The following is a 15,924-nucleotide window of genomic DNA, read 5'->3' as shown; positions in this document are numbered from 1 at the left end:
GTGTGTGTGTGTGTGTGTGTGTGTGTGTGTGTGTGTGTGTGTGTGTGTGTGTGTGTGTGTGTGTGTGCTTGCGGACTAATGTTTATCTATATCTCCGGTTTGCCGTGTGTCAATTCAAACAATTTTGATTAATGTGCCGCCGCCGTCGATGGGTATACAAACGAATATTATAAACGATCATAAAAAAAAGTCACTAATTCGATAGGTCAATCTGATCCGTCCCCTTAGGTCAATGTCTTTATATCGAATCACACATGCGAGTTTCGGACGTATATATATATATACTTATACGTATACGTTTACAATTGTGCATTTGTTTCAGAAATTCATCACCCGAAAAAGTGAGTATTTACAATAATGTAGGTATCTATACATATATGCATAACCTCGACGAGCTTCGTAGCCGCGGCCTTCTGCCGTCCGAGTCACATGCAGTCGACGTTAATAATAATAAATAAATAATAACCGATAATTATTTCACGAACAAATAATTTTATTCCGTCCGATCTTTGTAAATCGTTAATAGCATGTAGTTAAACATTTTCGACCACAACGATTAATGAATATTATGAACACGAAATAAAATATCATGATGGTAACGATTTAACAGTGAGGTAAAATTTTAATTTTTGCTATATGCATTAATGCGCATTACCATTACGCGAACAATGATGTGCTGCGCGATACAGAAAATGCAATTTACAAATTCATCTATATAGTAGTACAGTAACATAATATATCTAATACCTATAGATAATATATATTTATGTGTACTAAAAATAACACGTGACTGTACTAACTCGGAGGACATCGTTGTAAACGTCATCAATTACAAGAGTATATAAAAAAAAGGTTAAAATTAAAATAAACCAATAAATCGTGCACCGTGTCGGTACGTATTAAGTGGACGTGGGTGGGCAGAGGATATTGCCACTTACAACCGTATACATGTATACAGTGTGCATACAATACAGTCCATGACCAGCGTAATCCAACAATATATTCCTGCTTGAGGTACCTACATAAAAGTATATACGAACAAATGTACACACAGAGTGCATATTATAATAATATTATAGTTGTAGTGAGTATTTTCGTTTTGAGTCACTTTAAGTTTACGTTTGTATAATATGTAAAGTCGGAAGTCATTTTAGAAAATTATTACTGAGACACTATACATAGATAAAAATTACTGTTTATTTATGCGATGTGCAAGTAAACTCATGTAAGTATAGGTACTTGCAGGATGATGATATAGAGATTTTATTTGAAACAGTTTTCAAACAATTTATACGATTTTCGTACAATACGTTTAACTGTTTATGTGAACAGTGAAGATTGCTTTATTATAGGCATATTTTGAGATAAAAGTGTTAGGTCAAAATGTAGTTATTATTTTAAAAGTGAGTTGATCTGCTCTATATTGAATTTGAATAGAGCAGGACCTGCTATTGAACTTTTAGGAATTCCGGCTTATTGTTTAATTAAGATTGATGAGAGACAAGAGCGATATCGGGCGCAAAATTGACAATCATTGAGGTATAGGATTCAAAAAATAGGGAAAAATCAGGAAGTAGGATTATTTTATGTTTATTTATGTTTGACCTAATTATTTTTAGTAATAGGTTTTCGAGTACCTACGAGAAGAAAGGTAGATAGATTATTTTTTTGTATGATAAGGGGAGGATTGGACTGTACGTCAGGTTTTGGAATATCTATTAATTATTATGATTGAAAACTTCCATTGTAGCAGAAAATAAGCTTAATGAATAATTTCATTAAAATATCCAAGTGAGGAGTATTAAAGTTTTTCTTGGAAGGGATCATTTCACATATTGTGAGATCGAATCCAGGAGGCTATCTTTTTGGGAATGTATAATTCTAATGTTTAACTTCAGCTGGAGAAAGCAGTTTTACAGGTATTGTAATTTTCAACAGAGAAGACAAATTATTTACAATTTTATAAGAGAATTATGGGGTACAGTAGTAGTTGAAACAATTGCAATTTGTAGGATTTAGTTTACCACAAGAAATCGTAGGTATTTTCATTCCGCGAAGGCAATGATTGTATCTCGTAACTAGAGACAATTTTTTTTTTATTAGAAATAATTGCTTCAACTTCTATATCTATTATTTATTCTAGATATATAATTATTAGGCATTTGCTTTAATTTACAATACAAATATCTTATTTAGACTTAATGTTACTTAACTTATTCCATTAAGTCGAGTGTATATATTTTACAAAGTTAACATATAATAATATTATATTTTGGTATCAATACCTGGGTCTTAGAAAAAACTCATAATCAAGAATTGCGTTATATTCTCCTAGAGCCTTCGTGCACTATGGATGGGTTGAGTAAGATGGATTTATAGGGTGATAAGTCCGATTCTTAGTCTGGTAGTCTAAACAGCGAAGTATGTTGGTGGGAGAATGTGGTTTGTTTATATTTGTTTGGGTTTGCGATCGGTAGTTATAGTTATTCTCAAGTGGCTTGCCATGTCTTGGCAGTATCGTATATATCATTTTAGACTTAACACGCCATCTCGTTGCGGGCGTCAAGAACGGCCGTCACCTGCCAAGTTTTGGCGGTGGGTGGTCCCGATGCAGAGGTCGAGAGGCGTTGCGGACGCGTCCTTCTGCTGCAGCAGTCTTAACTTATTGGTGGTCTTCCATGCGGTTGTCTCGTTGTTGTTGTTGTTGTTGTCGTCATCTTTGTCGTCGGCCGACTGTCGAACGGTGAGATCTACGGGTCGGTGATCTTCGTCTACTAATCCGAAGGCGGTGATCTCGTGAAAGGCTGACCACTCAGACCTCGGTAACGGAGCCCGACCGCTTGGTGCGTTACCGAGAAGCTGGAATAACGGTGGCGCCATCAGCAGCGGTAAAGGTAAAGAAAACAGCGCCATACGTGGGGTATGTGACAGTGGTGGCAGTGTAGGGCTGACTTCACCCTTATCGTAGTGGTCTTTGTGGCCGGTGGTTAGAAGTCGCCTTTCATGGAGTAGACAGTGGACCTTGAACCAGTTGGACCGACGGCCGTACCGTGAACCGTTCTTCGACATGCCCACGGCCAGACACTTCTTCAGCCGGCATGCCTTGCACGATGTTCGGGTTTTCTTGTCAATCACACACCGATCGCTGCCCGACTTGCACTTGGCTGACGCCGCCGCCGAAGGATTGATGTGTGCTCGACCGAAAAACGACTGGAAAAATTCGAATTTCTTTCAAAAATCTATCTGAATTTATTGTATATAGGTACTGTTTAAACAAATCATGCAATTTAAGTAATTTAAGTAGTCCTTAAATATATTTCAAAATTCCAAAAACCAGAATTTGAATAAATTAATTTTTGAAAGAAAATATGAGGTTGAGCATGTTTGGTGAATCAGCCTATTTATTGTGATTTGTAATGATGTATACAAGTTGAGCTACTTTGATTTTCCAAAAGGGTTTGGTTCGTGCAAAACTGCAGAAAAACGGGAAAACGCCGTATCCTTATTCACTATTCAATTATAGGTCAGGGTGATTCACTAAACATGATTACCTTATTTTTATCCTTAATTTATGTCATTATTTTTGGAATTATTAATCAAGTTTATGTAGATAACTATTCAAAGGCCATATTTTCAAATATTTAGATGTTTTATACTATTCAAGGAGTGTATTGTACTTTTTTTATTGAGAATTATTTTGGAGCACAATATATTTGTTTTGAACCGTTGTTAGTATATCGAAGCCGATGATCAAACGAGTAGCTACGATTCTTTGAAAATGACTGGCATCAGTAATCACTGATTAGTATTGATTTATTAGCGTTTTATAGTTTATTAAAATAGTTTGAGTATAATTATTATAAGTATTGTATCTACTAAATATTATTTTAAATATTATTACAAAATAACCTCATATTACCTTCTAAGCTTACTATCATAGAATGTTAGCTTTAGTTCGCAATATGTAATAACATGGTAACTACTTGTTTAAATTTTGATTTGGACACATCAGAATGTTCAATAAAATTATTGGCTCAAGTTACTATAGTACGAGAGGTGGTTCTCGACTAAAATAACGAACAAATGCATAATTTAAATGAATAATTGGTGATTAAATGTTAAAAATACATTAATATAATATGTACTGTCCAGATAACTTAGTCATTGTCATGTTACATAATAGTCCAATCGTTAAATTCCTCAATTTAGATTTTAGAATTAAGGGGAAATTATATAGGTATTAAACGAATGTATCGTTGTACATGAATATGAAATTATTATGATGTTAGACGTTTTTCAGGCATACACCAGTGCCAGAGTACCTATAATACCGATATGTAGGTAAGTTTCGAAATACCTTTTTGGTTACACAAATACACTGCGGCACCTGTACTGTTGTTAATTACGAGAGACTATATATTATTTTCTATTATATTAAATAAAACAATATGATTAACGATGTGCCAGTATGTGTGGTTAATGATACTTAATACAACAAGACAGTGTTATTACATTATCCGCACCATCATAAAACTCAATTAATAACGCCATACGTTCCATATATTAATATATGCTTGTGCAAACCAAGCGCAAAATAAAAAAAATATTATAAAATTCCAGGTTTGGATGTGGACGAGATATTTTAGGAATGGTTTTATTATTCTGAAAAGACAATACCTACAACTAAACCGGAATTAAATGAATATTTATACGCACGCGATAGTGGAAGTGCAAAATGTTGAGGTTTTTTTCTTTTTTAAAATTGTTTGAATAATTACAACATAATGATTATCATAATATAGGTAGCAACGTCGAAGTAACACAATAGGAGAAATAAATAATATTTGTAAATTTACTTTGGATGCAAATTGAAATCAAAACAATGGACTGCGCTGCAGTATAACTGCAGTGTAGATGATATGCAATTGCAGTAACTATAATATTATTATAATGTCTTAGAACTTAGAAGGTCACTCCATATTATATGGTTGGACAATTGAGTTATTTATCATGTTTTATAAAGGATTATATAGAATTTATAAAATTTGAATGACTTAAAAGTTAAAAAGAATGAATTTCCCATGTTATCATATGAAAATGTTAATTTATTCTAAACAGATAAAACTTTTTTTAAATTGAAATATATACAAATACAATTCATTAATCGCATTGTCTTAAAATAAATATTGTTCATGAAAATAAGTTGCGCTGTGTTACTACATGCAGGGAAATTAAAAATTAGTTAAGAAACCAATAACTAAAATGTTTGCGTTCTTCTTGCTGAAGTATAAATTGGTAATAATATATAACACTATATGATAAACTGATCCTAAAAAGTCGAGTTCCATATTATGTTACAGTCAATTGTTAATAAAAAATTGTTATAGCTACACTTGTATGTGGACGTTAAAATAACAAAATATCATACTATAACATTTATCTCACCTTGCACCCTTCGCATGTAAAAGCTCCGAAATGAAAGCCGGCTGCCGGTTCATCACAAACCTTACATTGTTGATTCATCTAAAATATATATGACGTTAATACATTATTATTATTATTGATTGTTTACGTGGAAATGTTTAAATTATGTTTGTTTAATACTGTCATCACTTAAATCACTTAATATAAAATGTGTTCAACTATAAAGGTAGGTATCACGAAATGTTTATATTATGTATTCTGCAAAGGTATCGACATCTTGAATTCGGGTGTTATAGGTAAACTTTCGTTACACTTATTTTTGAAAAATTAAATGTTTAACTTAGACTTTATGCGTAGCAACACAAAATTGAATTACAATTCCCTTCGAAATAAGACAACCCCATTGAATTGAGTTATTTTTTCAAAACAATTTTTAATTGTGACACAATCGTTGACTGATTGATAGCGATTTATGTATAACCACTGGAAAAAGTTTTGATGAGTTGAGTGGCACAAGGAAACCTCGCGAACGTAGGCCCACTAAATTATCGCCAAAACGATTTTTAGAAAAATCTTTGCGTTCGGTACCTCCACGAAATGAGCTTATTGTGTATAGTTTTGTACCGATTCCCAATGATAATAATATACTCATCAATACGTCCCTATATCTAAAAGGGCCTGATATATCAATCAGACGTATACCAGCTAATACACACGGTATATTGAGTGTGAGCGAAAAATTTATTGTAGTTAGCATAATAGTGTTATGCGTGATCATAGATACTGATTTATGGTTAAGAAAACATTTTTGTCAATCCTATATCTACCAATTTTTGAATAAAATTATTTATTTATCATAAACTTATGAATAACTGTTAGTTATTCAATTAATTATTTATTTGGATTTAATATTTCCGAAAGACCAATGACGGTAGTTGGTATTAATTATGTCTTATTATATTATCATTTTAATTATTTTAAAAATTGTACTATTTCTATATTAGACAAAAAAAAAAAAAATGTTAGTAAACGAAAATTAAATTAATTTTTTTCGAATAAATTCTCAATTGTAATTGTGATGATACCACACCCTCACGCGACGACTTTGGTAACTGTAGTATAATATGCTCATCGTCACACTTGAAAACTCGGTACCCATGTCATATCCATATGCATATCGCAGTATCTATGGTATATACCTGAGAATAATATCATACCGAGGACGGTGTATACTTTTCGCCCGTCTTCGCCGAGCTCCAGCTAGTTACTGCGGCGGTCGGTCGGTCGGTCTGTCGGTCGGGCGACTTCTACAACAACACCGCGTACGGCGCAGACATCATCACGAGGTTAGCGTTAAAAATCGTAACGAGTTGTGCTCCGCCAGAGTCACGATCTCGATCTCGTTGCCACACCAGTATTATAATGATTAGTTTTGTTTTTAAAGTTTTTTTTTTTTCCGGGCATTCCTGTCCGCTCGTGGCACCGACACTTACCGGTGCACCTATAGCAGGTATAGGTGACGTTTTAAATAATAGTCCAAATTGATTTTGGCCTTTCGACCGCAAACTCGGTTTGCGTTCGTGTCCGACCGTTCGACGTCCGCGGCGGCGGCGGCTCCTCCTCGTCCTGTTTATAGTATATATATATATATATACCCACACACGTACAATAATAATATGATCTAGATGATGATGATGGACGGGTTTCGTTTCGTTCTCTCTCTTTTTGCTTCACTCGGTCTTTATTTTATTTTATTTTTTGGGGGGGGGGGGGCGGAGGAGAGGGCGTCCGCGACGGGTTTTATTAGTATGATTATCATCGCCGTGTCCATATAGATGTATAATATAATATTATTCTTTTTCCACCGCTTTTCGCCATGGCTAAATATGATTATTAACGCGCGTGCGGCCGAGGATGTATATTATAATATTATATGCATAATATATATACCTACTGCCAGCGACATGATCGATAGGATCGTGATCCGATCTAATTTTAGGGCGATCGAGTACACTGTACACATTATATAAATACATATATATATACATACAATATACGTATACACCTATCTGGTATGTATATAGTTTTCGTCATCGCCGCGGTCTTAGCGTCTCACGCATAGAATATATATATACTAACTATATTATATATTATGCGCGAAGAAGAGGAAGAAAAAAAATACGCGAACCTATACGCAAACACCACCAACGATAGTTACCTAGGTATATATTATAAATGCGTCATATATATGTGGCTTGTGTGTGTGTGTGTGTACGAAATACGAAAACGGACGAATAAATCACCCGTCGTGACGACCTAATACGATTCCTCCTCCGCGGCCCATATAATATTATAATATGATATATAATATAATAATAATATATACGTATACAATGTGCACGCGCGCTCGCCGAGAACGAAAAACGCTCTAATAGATTCCTTCGTTGCCCTGTATACCTTGCTTACTATAATATTATGTATACGGCAATAATAGTAATACGTGTGCGATATCGTATCACGCTCGGCGGCGACCTTATCTCACCGTCGATAACGTCAGTATAAAAATAGAATATATTTATATATATATACACCTATTATGTGGTGTACGCTGCTCTTCTGAGGCCTCGACATTTGGGGACGAAATCACGATCCACGCGTCCAACAACGCAGTGATGATTGTTTTTTCTCCAATTAAATACGTATACGCCTAAGTATAATATTTGTTTATATTTAAATATGTCAATAGGTATATTTCACGTTTGGTGGCTGTTGTATTTCGACGAGAAAATATACTTCAATATATTAGGAGCCGCACCGATATATAGGTACTTATTATCCAAATCTATATTCAATACCGACGATACCGCAGCAATTCTCCGGTATTGCAGGTATTTCACTTCAAAAAGGACGATATTTGATCTGATATCTCAGAAAAATAAAAATCCACCAACCACGTATCAAGAATGCTCATACGATTATTGTTTATTGATAACTCTTAATAGTATATTATAGGTTTTATCGGATATCGATTATTGGTAACATAACTCATTGAAGTACCTACCTGCGTCCTACATGGCTTCATATATTATATAGGAGGAATATCGGATATCGGTAAAAAGTGGCATCAGTCCATCTCTATAATGAATATCATCGATAGATAATGCTATACGTATATATATATACATAATATTGATTATACAGTGTAACTCTGAAGTGAACAAATTGTTAATTCGTTATTATCTACTTGATAAAACTTTATATACATAGTACATTGCAGAATGTCTATGGAGAGTACAATCGACTACAGCGAGCGAACACGATCTTAACCCGTCATGTTCAAGGGGGGGGGGGTTAATATAGTACCCGACGAAGCAGCAGGAAGCAAAACACTTCAATTTTTTGAAAACACCGAATTATTGAACAACTAAATCTAAAAAAAAAATAGTTGATTATAAAATATATTTACATATTTAATATGCTTGCCACTGACATTAAGTCTAATATTGTTTATGAGCTTATGATTGTAAAAGTAATAAATAATATCCTATACCTGATTTTAAATAATATTATACCATCATAGGTAGTTATAACATTATGGTATTATAACAATTTATTTGCTAAAATAAATATTAAACTGGCCAGCTAAAGGTGATAAAGTGTACTGTGCGTCTGTGTGATGTCGGTAAAAAGGGAAATAGTGCATATGGACGTCATATACCTACCAATCATATAAAGTATACAATAATGGACGAAGAAATCGATAAACTGTGTGTTGATTAAAAAAGGTGTGGTCCGCGTACGTTATCGATGATGCCAATTATTATATTATTTTGCCGACTGATGTAAGACGGGAATAAAACGACACACTGCACCGTGGACACTAAACAAATACAATACTAGTGCTTAAGAATATGATTAGAATTAGTCCATTTCCGTTGAAAACCGATAAAATATTTCAATCGCGGTCGTGCAGCACTCGTCGATAACATTAATATTATTATTATTATGTGTTTGCGATAAATAAATTGTACAACTTCGACGGCTATCGAAAGCCCGCGCAGAGCGTTGTTTTTTAGTGGTGGGGAGGGGGGTTGGGACATTTCAATAGAATTATTTTGATTTATAGTTAAACGGTTTATTTTTTATTTTTTTCAATCATTACCCATATTATGTCGTAAATATGTTTCCAAAGGAGTTTGAGTATAAAGAATATTAATTTCAGCACAACACCGTAATAACAGAGTAAGCCACCTATAATCGAACACTGATCATTATATTTTCGACACTAAACATGATATGTTCCGTTTTCTAGGTCATATCATTTTTCTTCCGATAGTCCATGCGGTGCAGTACCGTATTATTATTAAGTTATTTTGCTAATAGTGTGATAGGCTCATAAACAATAAATAATATATGGTTACCGTCCAATTATTTTACAGCGAGGCGAATGAACGTAATATTATTATACAGTTTGTATATAATGAGGTTTGCATTCTAGGTACAATATCGTTTTGTTTTTAATTAATATTCTTGTATGAAAACAGAAATCATGTATCTCATAACGTTCTTCTAAGCTATTTATTATATGAGCAGCTTCGTTTCGAATTCTATTTGAGTTTTGCACTCGATCCGTCGACTTTCACGCGTGTGTTGTAGTACCATTGATTATAAAAACCTATAACATATTATATGGTGTTTATAATCGACGATAGTGCGCGTATAATATGTTTATTGTATATCATGTTTATAGAGGTATCCACAACTTGCGACAGACATCGTGCTTTGAATCGGACTTGTAATTATGTTGGAAAATTATCTCGACGATTATCATAACCTTATAATAGCTCTGCAGTACGATTGTTCCCCGGCTATTTACACGTCGGTAATAGGTATACACCTGCTATAGATTACATTGAACGCGATTTCGATCTTGAACGCCTAATTACGCATATGTGTACTGAAATATACACGATATAATATAATATACATATAACAATAATCAAGGCCGTAACCAGCGCCGGATAGGAAAGATATATCGGCCCACTGAGTTTTAGGATTTTAACCATACCCTAAAAAAGTGAACTGCCCATTTTTCGATAAGATAAAGTCATTATTCATTTTTAAATACATTTTAGAGCTGTATAGAATAAGCTTTAATAGCTATCCATATTTTAATAATAACATCATATGTCATACAATATAAATTATACATATTATATTAAGCAGTTGAGATGGATAAATAAACATGTATTTTAGGTACATAAAAAAAAAACCTTATCAATCTAATAATTATAGTAACTTATCTGTCAAATAAGAATGAATGAATATTTATTTAAAAATTAAGCGTTTCTGACAGCTGAAAACTTTTTGTGGACACTTAATCAATGATACTTTCATTGTTCAAAGACATCAAAATATCTTTCTCAACGGACATAATTAAGAATGTTTCTAATTTCGATTGAGACAAACAGTTTCTAAGTCGATTTAATACATATTTCGATTTGGAAAAAGTAGTTTCTCACCGTAATTATTGTGTACATATACTTATTACCATATGATATTTTATAGCAACAAGCTATGCAATTTTGGCAAGCTTTTTTACCGATGCATTTACCATAATAATGTATCTTGATCAACATTTTCAACTCCAGCCCCGTCATCAATATTATAGTTACTATCTCCGATTTACACATCGATAAGTTTAAGTTTGGGTCATTTTCTAATAAAATCTCGCATCTCAGAATGTAATTTACCTGCAATGATTTCTGAATTGAGATTTATTTTATATATTTACAATATTGCAGTGGACAATCGATGTTACCATTAGCGATATATAGCTGATCATATTGCATGCGTAAAAATATTGCCAGCAGGCCACTGGCAGCAGCAGCTATACAATATTATATTATTATCAAATCACTATGATATTATGCTCGTTGCTTAGGAGTCTATATTATCTATATTATCTATATTATTATTATTATTATTATTGTTCTGTGATGTTATCATCTTCCTTATCCGCGGGCGAATTTTTATTAGGCGTACTTACACGTTTATCGGCGCTAATAGGACTCGCGTAAAACGTTAGATAATATAATGATGATAATAATAATAATAATAATAATGTACCTAATTCATATTATACCTACCTATATTGTAGGTACCTAACTACAAGACCTAATATGCCCGCAAATATATAATATTATAATAATATAATATGGTTCACCGTTAATGAGATTTCGTGTGCCGGTTATAAAATATCATTACACAGGCAAGTACCTCGTAGATACCTACCTATTTGCAGCCGGATCGTCTCGCTGACAAATCATTTTGGTTGCCAAGGTCGTCGCCGTCGCCTCCGCGCGGCGTGTTCTCACTCACTCTGCTCCTCTCTTCCTCCGCCTTCGTCTCCTCTGCAGTAATCACTGTAATTTGACGCTCGTGTGCGCTTCTCATACACCTTATATATATATATATATATATATATGATATTATAATATAATATACACAACAGCGCCACTGCAGCGGCTCGGGCTGTATCGGCCGTGTTACAATTAACGCATTTGGTAAATAGGACTCGTGATGATTGCGGCCTTGTCTTTACACGACGAACAATAACTCATGTGTCCGACGTCGGACCCCCGCTCGTCGGAGAGAGCCCCCGAGGCTTCTTCCTAGTTTTTTTAGATTGCGAAAAACAACAACAATACACACACGCGCGGGTAGGCGTATGTATGTATACTGCAGTTAAATTCATTGAGCATGTTCACCCCCATTTTTTCATTCAATAATGAATTTATCAAATTCTGATTTTTGGAATTTTTAGTTATGGTTAAGCAAAGACCGTCTTTTCAAATTCTTAAATTTGTTTGTACTACTTAAAGAGTGCCCTGTGGTGATACAACATTCTCCTTTTCAAATGAGAACCCAAATCTTTTACTGTAAATCAATTAGTGGATAATTTTTTTGAAAATGTTGATGTTCCACATTCAAAATTAAATGAGTAGTTTCTATTAGTTATTAAAATGTTCGTATTAGGGATAATAGCCCTTAAAACTGGTTTTACATAAATACAAAATGGACGTGAAATTGGATCTAGTATTTATTATATTTGGGACTTTTACAAATTATTTATACCGATAGATTAATATTAATGACAAGAATTTTCAAATTGCCATTACCGCCATATCTAATAAACTCATTACTTGGGACCTTTTATCCTCAGAACTGAAAGTTAAATAACTCAAAAACTACTGGTAAGAATTTCAGGAAAATTGTCGACTATATACTTTATAGTTGAATAGAGGTGTTGTCATTTGAAAAACAGAAGTTTGTATCTTCACGGGTCACTTTTCAAGTAGTACAAAAAAATCTCAAGAATTTGAAAATATGGTCTTAAAATATGTTTAAAAATTAAATAAATCAAATATCGGTCAGCTGCATCATTGAAGAAAATAAAGGGGTTGACCCTGTATAGTATATGATACGATAAAAGTAATATATAAAAAATAATATCATCATAATATTATAACGTCTCGTATTATATAATGTATATATATATAATATATGTAGGTACATTTGGCTGACGACCAACATAGAGTATCATCGCAATATTCAAGGTGTCCCGTGATGATTTCGACGAATACTAAATACATTTGAGCCGCACTCGCGCAATGATTATTATTATATTACGTCTGAAGGGTCGTATGAAGTGCATGCCGATCCGAGACGGATAAAACGACCGGCGGCGGTGGCCGACAAAAGGTTCTCGCCCGCAGGCCGATGGTCCGCAACCACCGTCGGAGGGACGTCGTTGAATGACAAGTACGACGCTCGCCGACCGGCAAACATTGTGTAATAATAACATTTTCGTTTTTTTTTTCGCGCGATTGGCCAACACCGTAACGCAGTTGATTTCCTTTTTTTTTTCGTTACTATTCGTTACGGATGTTCGCCGCCGACAGTGTGCGCGCACTTGCAGCGATTGCGTTTGCAAAACATTATACAAACGGTTTCCTAATTAATATCATTACGAGAGACCTTGAAAAACTGCACGAGACCTATTGAACTGCATTCGAAACCTTATCGAACCTATTTTAAATGCATTCATGTACAAGTCTCAACACTCCTAAGTAAAGGTATTTAAAAAAAATAATGAAATGATTGCACTTCCCGGCTTTCAGACTACAATAGCCTTAACGCCATTGGACTTTCTAACTATATTGTCGCGTATTTTGAACATTCCACTTAGGCATTTTATCATATAAACTGGTTAGATATTTATTTAAGAATGAGTCAATAAATCAAAAAAGTATTGTTAACAAAGATTATTTTATGATCTATAATTTAAACAAAATAGTAACTACATATTATAGAAACCAGTTGTATGCCTATACCTAGGATCTAAAATATTATTTTACAGAATCGTGTTACAGCCTTATATCATTAATATTTAATACAATGCTAATAAACAATAAAATATAAATAAGTTACCATGCATTATTCATCCTCATTTTAAAATATTATGCTTGATGCTAATATAATTGTGTGTTATTATAACAATGTCGTGCTGAAATTTGTACCAGGCGACAAATAATAGTATGAAAAAATAAAAACCAAATAATCATTTTATTTTTTTCCAATAGTTTAACAAAATGATTAAAGAAACTAAAAATATAGGTACGACATTATTATTTACTTTTTATTATATGATATACTTGAACCTTATTTTCTAAAAGTAAAAGACTGATTATAAAAATAAAAATACTGTCACTACAAAAATGTGACAACCAACAAATAATGATATTAGTAGCATTAGAATTTAAAACGTAAGTACATCGTGGTAAATTTTTAGTTAAGTTATAGATATCTAGATAGATTAGACTTATTAATGTAGCTACATAAATTGTTCTTTTCATTAAAACATTAGCTTTTTGTAGGATTATAGAATCTTTCAAATTTAATTTCAACTATATATTGTTACCTGCCTACTATTAATAACAATGGCATTTTTTTTCCTTTATTATTATTATTAAAATCGTTATAAAATGTGATTTAAATATTAATTTTTTTAATCGGAATGGAATACCTTTTTGAATAGATATGAATTATATAGTTTAAGAATCATAATATCATTGACGCACTGCACCCGGCAAGAAACACGTGTATCATAGTAATATTCGTATAATATAATATTATTATGTTCAAGAATCACAATGTGTATTCAACTCATCAAGTACTCTAAAATCGAGAATGTTGGCAGTGTTTTAACCATTGTTTTTTTTTTTTTTAGAACATTAATCAGCACGAAAATCGAATATTATCGAACAAGTTTTAATTTGGATTATGTATTGAATGTCAAAAAGTGTTTTATGCCATACATATTAATCACTCTCGAGCGTCAACTAAATAATTCATATTTTTCTAAATAACGCTCTCCGGACGTACTAAGAATGCTGATGTATTGTTATATTTAGTGTGTGTTTTATGTCGAGTATGTATAATTTGAGATTGCAATGCTTAAATATCGAACAATATTTTTCGTGGATAAAGATCGAAACAAATTAAACGACAATAAAAATATAATCATTCATCGTTATCGGTTGCTATCATAACAACAGTGCATTATTATAAAATTTAAGGTTCTTCGAATAACTCGAATAAAATCATCCGTACACAACTAGGACATTTCGTCGCAGACGAGATATGCATATTATTAGGTATATGTTATTATTAGAATTGACCGGGTGACAGGGTGCAGCCCCCCTCTCAAAAAAAAATAACTAATTAATTTAAAAACTTTAGATTTCCCTCGACTTACCTCGTTCTTGGCGAGGATGTTCTGTCTCTCTCTTTTGATTTTAACTTTGGCGCCGTGCGTGTGATTTCTCTACAGACAGCGGTGTGGTCGTTTTACATACCAACCAGGGGCGGTGGTGGCCGGGGTATATTCCACCGACAGCGAAAACAATGACCGATCGTGGTAACTAAACTGGAAAACTTACTTATTTTATTGTTACGATAATAGATATAATATAATATTATATAGTAACGTGGAGAGGAAACTGCACGAAACGGAAAGGCGCTGCAACAGAGCCGATAGTTATGTGATGGCGACAACGGCGGCGGAGAGCGTTTAGCCGGACGACCAAGTGGGAGCGAGTTATGTTCGCGTCTGTCATAGCCGACCGTTCAAGTCACCGACGACGATATTATTATTATTCTAATGAAAATAATAATAATGATAATATTGCGGTAGAGATCCGTTGCGCCGGCGGCGTCCGTCAAGGGCATCCGTCTGAAAAATGTCCGATGTACCGATTTACCGTCGACCGATAATGTTGTGGTCCGCGTGCTATATACATAATATTATGTATTATATTTGTAGGCACTACAATAATAATAATAATATACAGGTACAGAAACAGAGCAAGATAAATGCTGATCTCCATCATACCTAACGAAGTCGATGCGAAGCCGTATAATGTTATAATAATATAT

The 15,924-nt window shown here is 33.5% G+C and overlaps 1 protein-coding gene across 1 annotated transcript; it reads right to left on the bottom strand.

Annotated features, from left to right (window-relative positions):
- Positions 1-2,374: 2,374 nt before the first annotated feature.
- On the bottom strand, positions 2,375-15,603 carry LOC111037924 (zygotic gap protein knirps-like). Its single transcript, XM_022320773.1, has 3 exons — positions 15,245-15,603; positions 5,446-5,523; positions 2,375-3,210 (listed from the first exon to the last, which is right to left on the bottom strand). Exons 2-3 carry the CDS (start codon positions 5,521-5,523, stop codon positions 2,563-2,565), a joined length of 726 nt encoding a protein of 241 aa, XP_022176465.1. The 5' UTR covers positions 15,245-15,603; the 3' UTR covers positions 2,375-2,562.
- Between the last annotated feature and the right edge of the window lie 321 nt (positions 15,604-15,924).

Source organism: Myzus persicae, unplaced genomic scaffold (genome assembly GCF_001856785.1).
Source record: "Myzus persicae strain clone G006 unplaced genomic scaffold, MPER_G0061.0, whole genome shotgun sequence".
In the NCBI taxonomy this organism is placed as follows: Eukaryota; Metazoa; Arthropoda; class Insecta; order Hemiptera; family Aphididae; genus Myzus; species Myzus persicae.
Note: the sequence above shows the minus strand (reverse complement) of the source record. Positions and strands in the feature narration are given on the sequence as shown.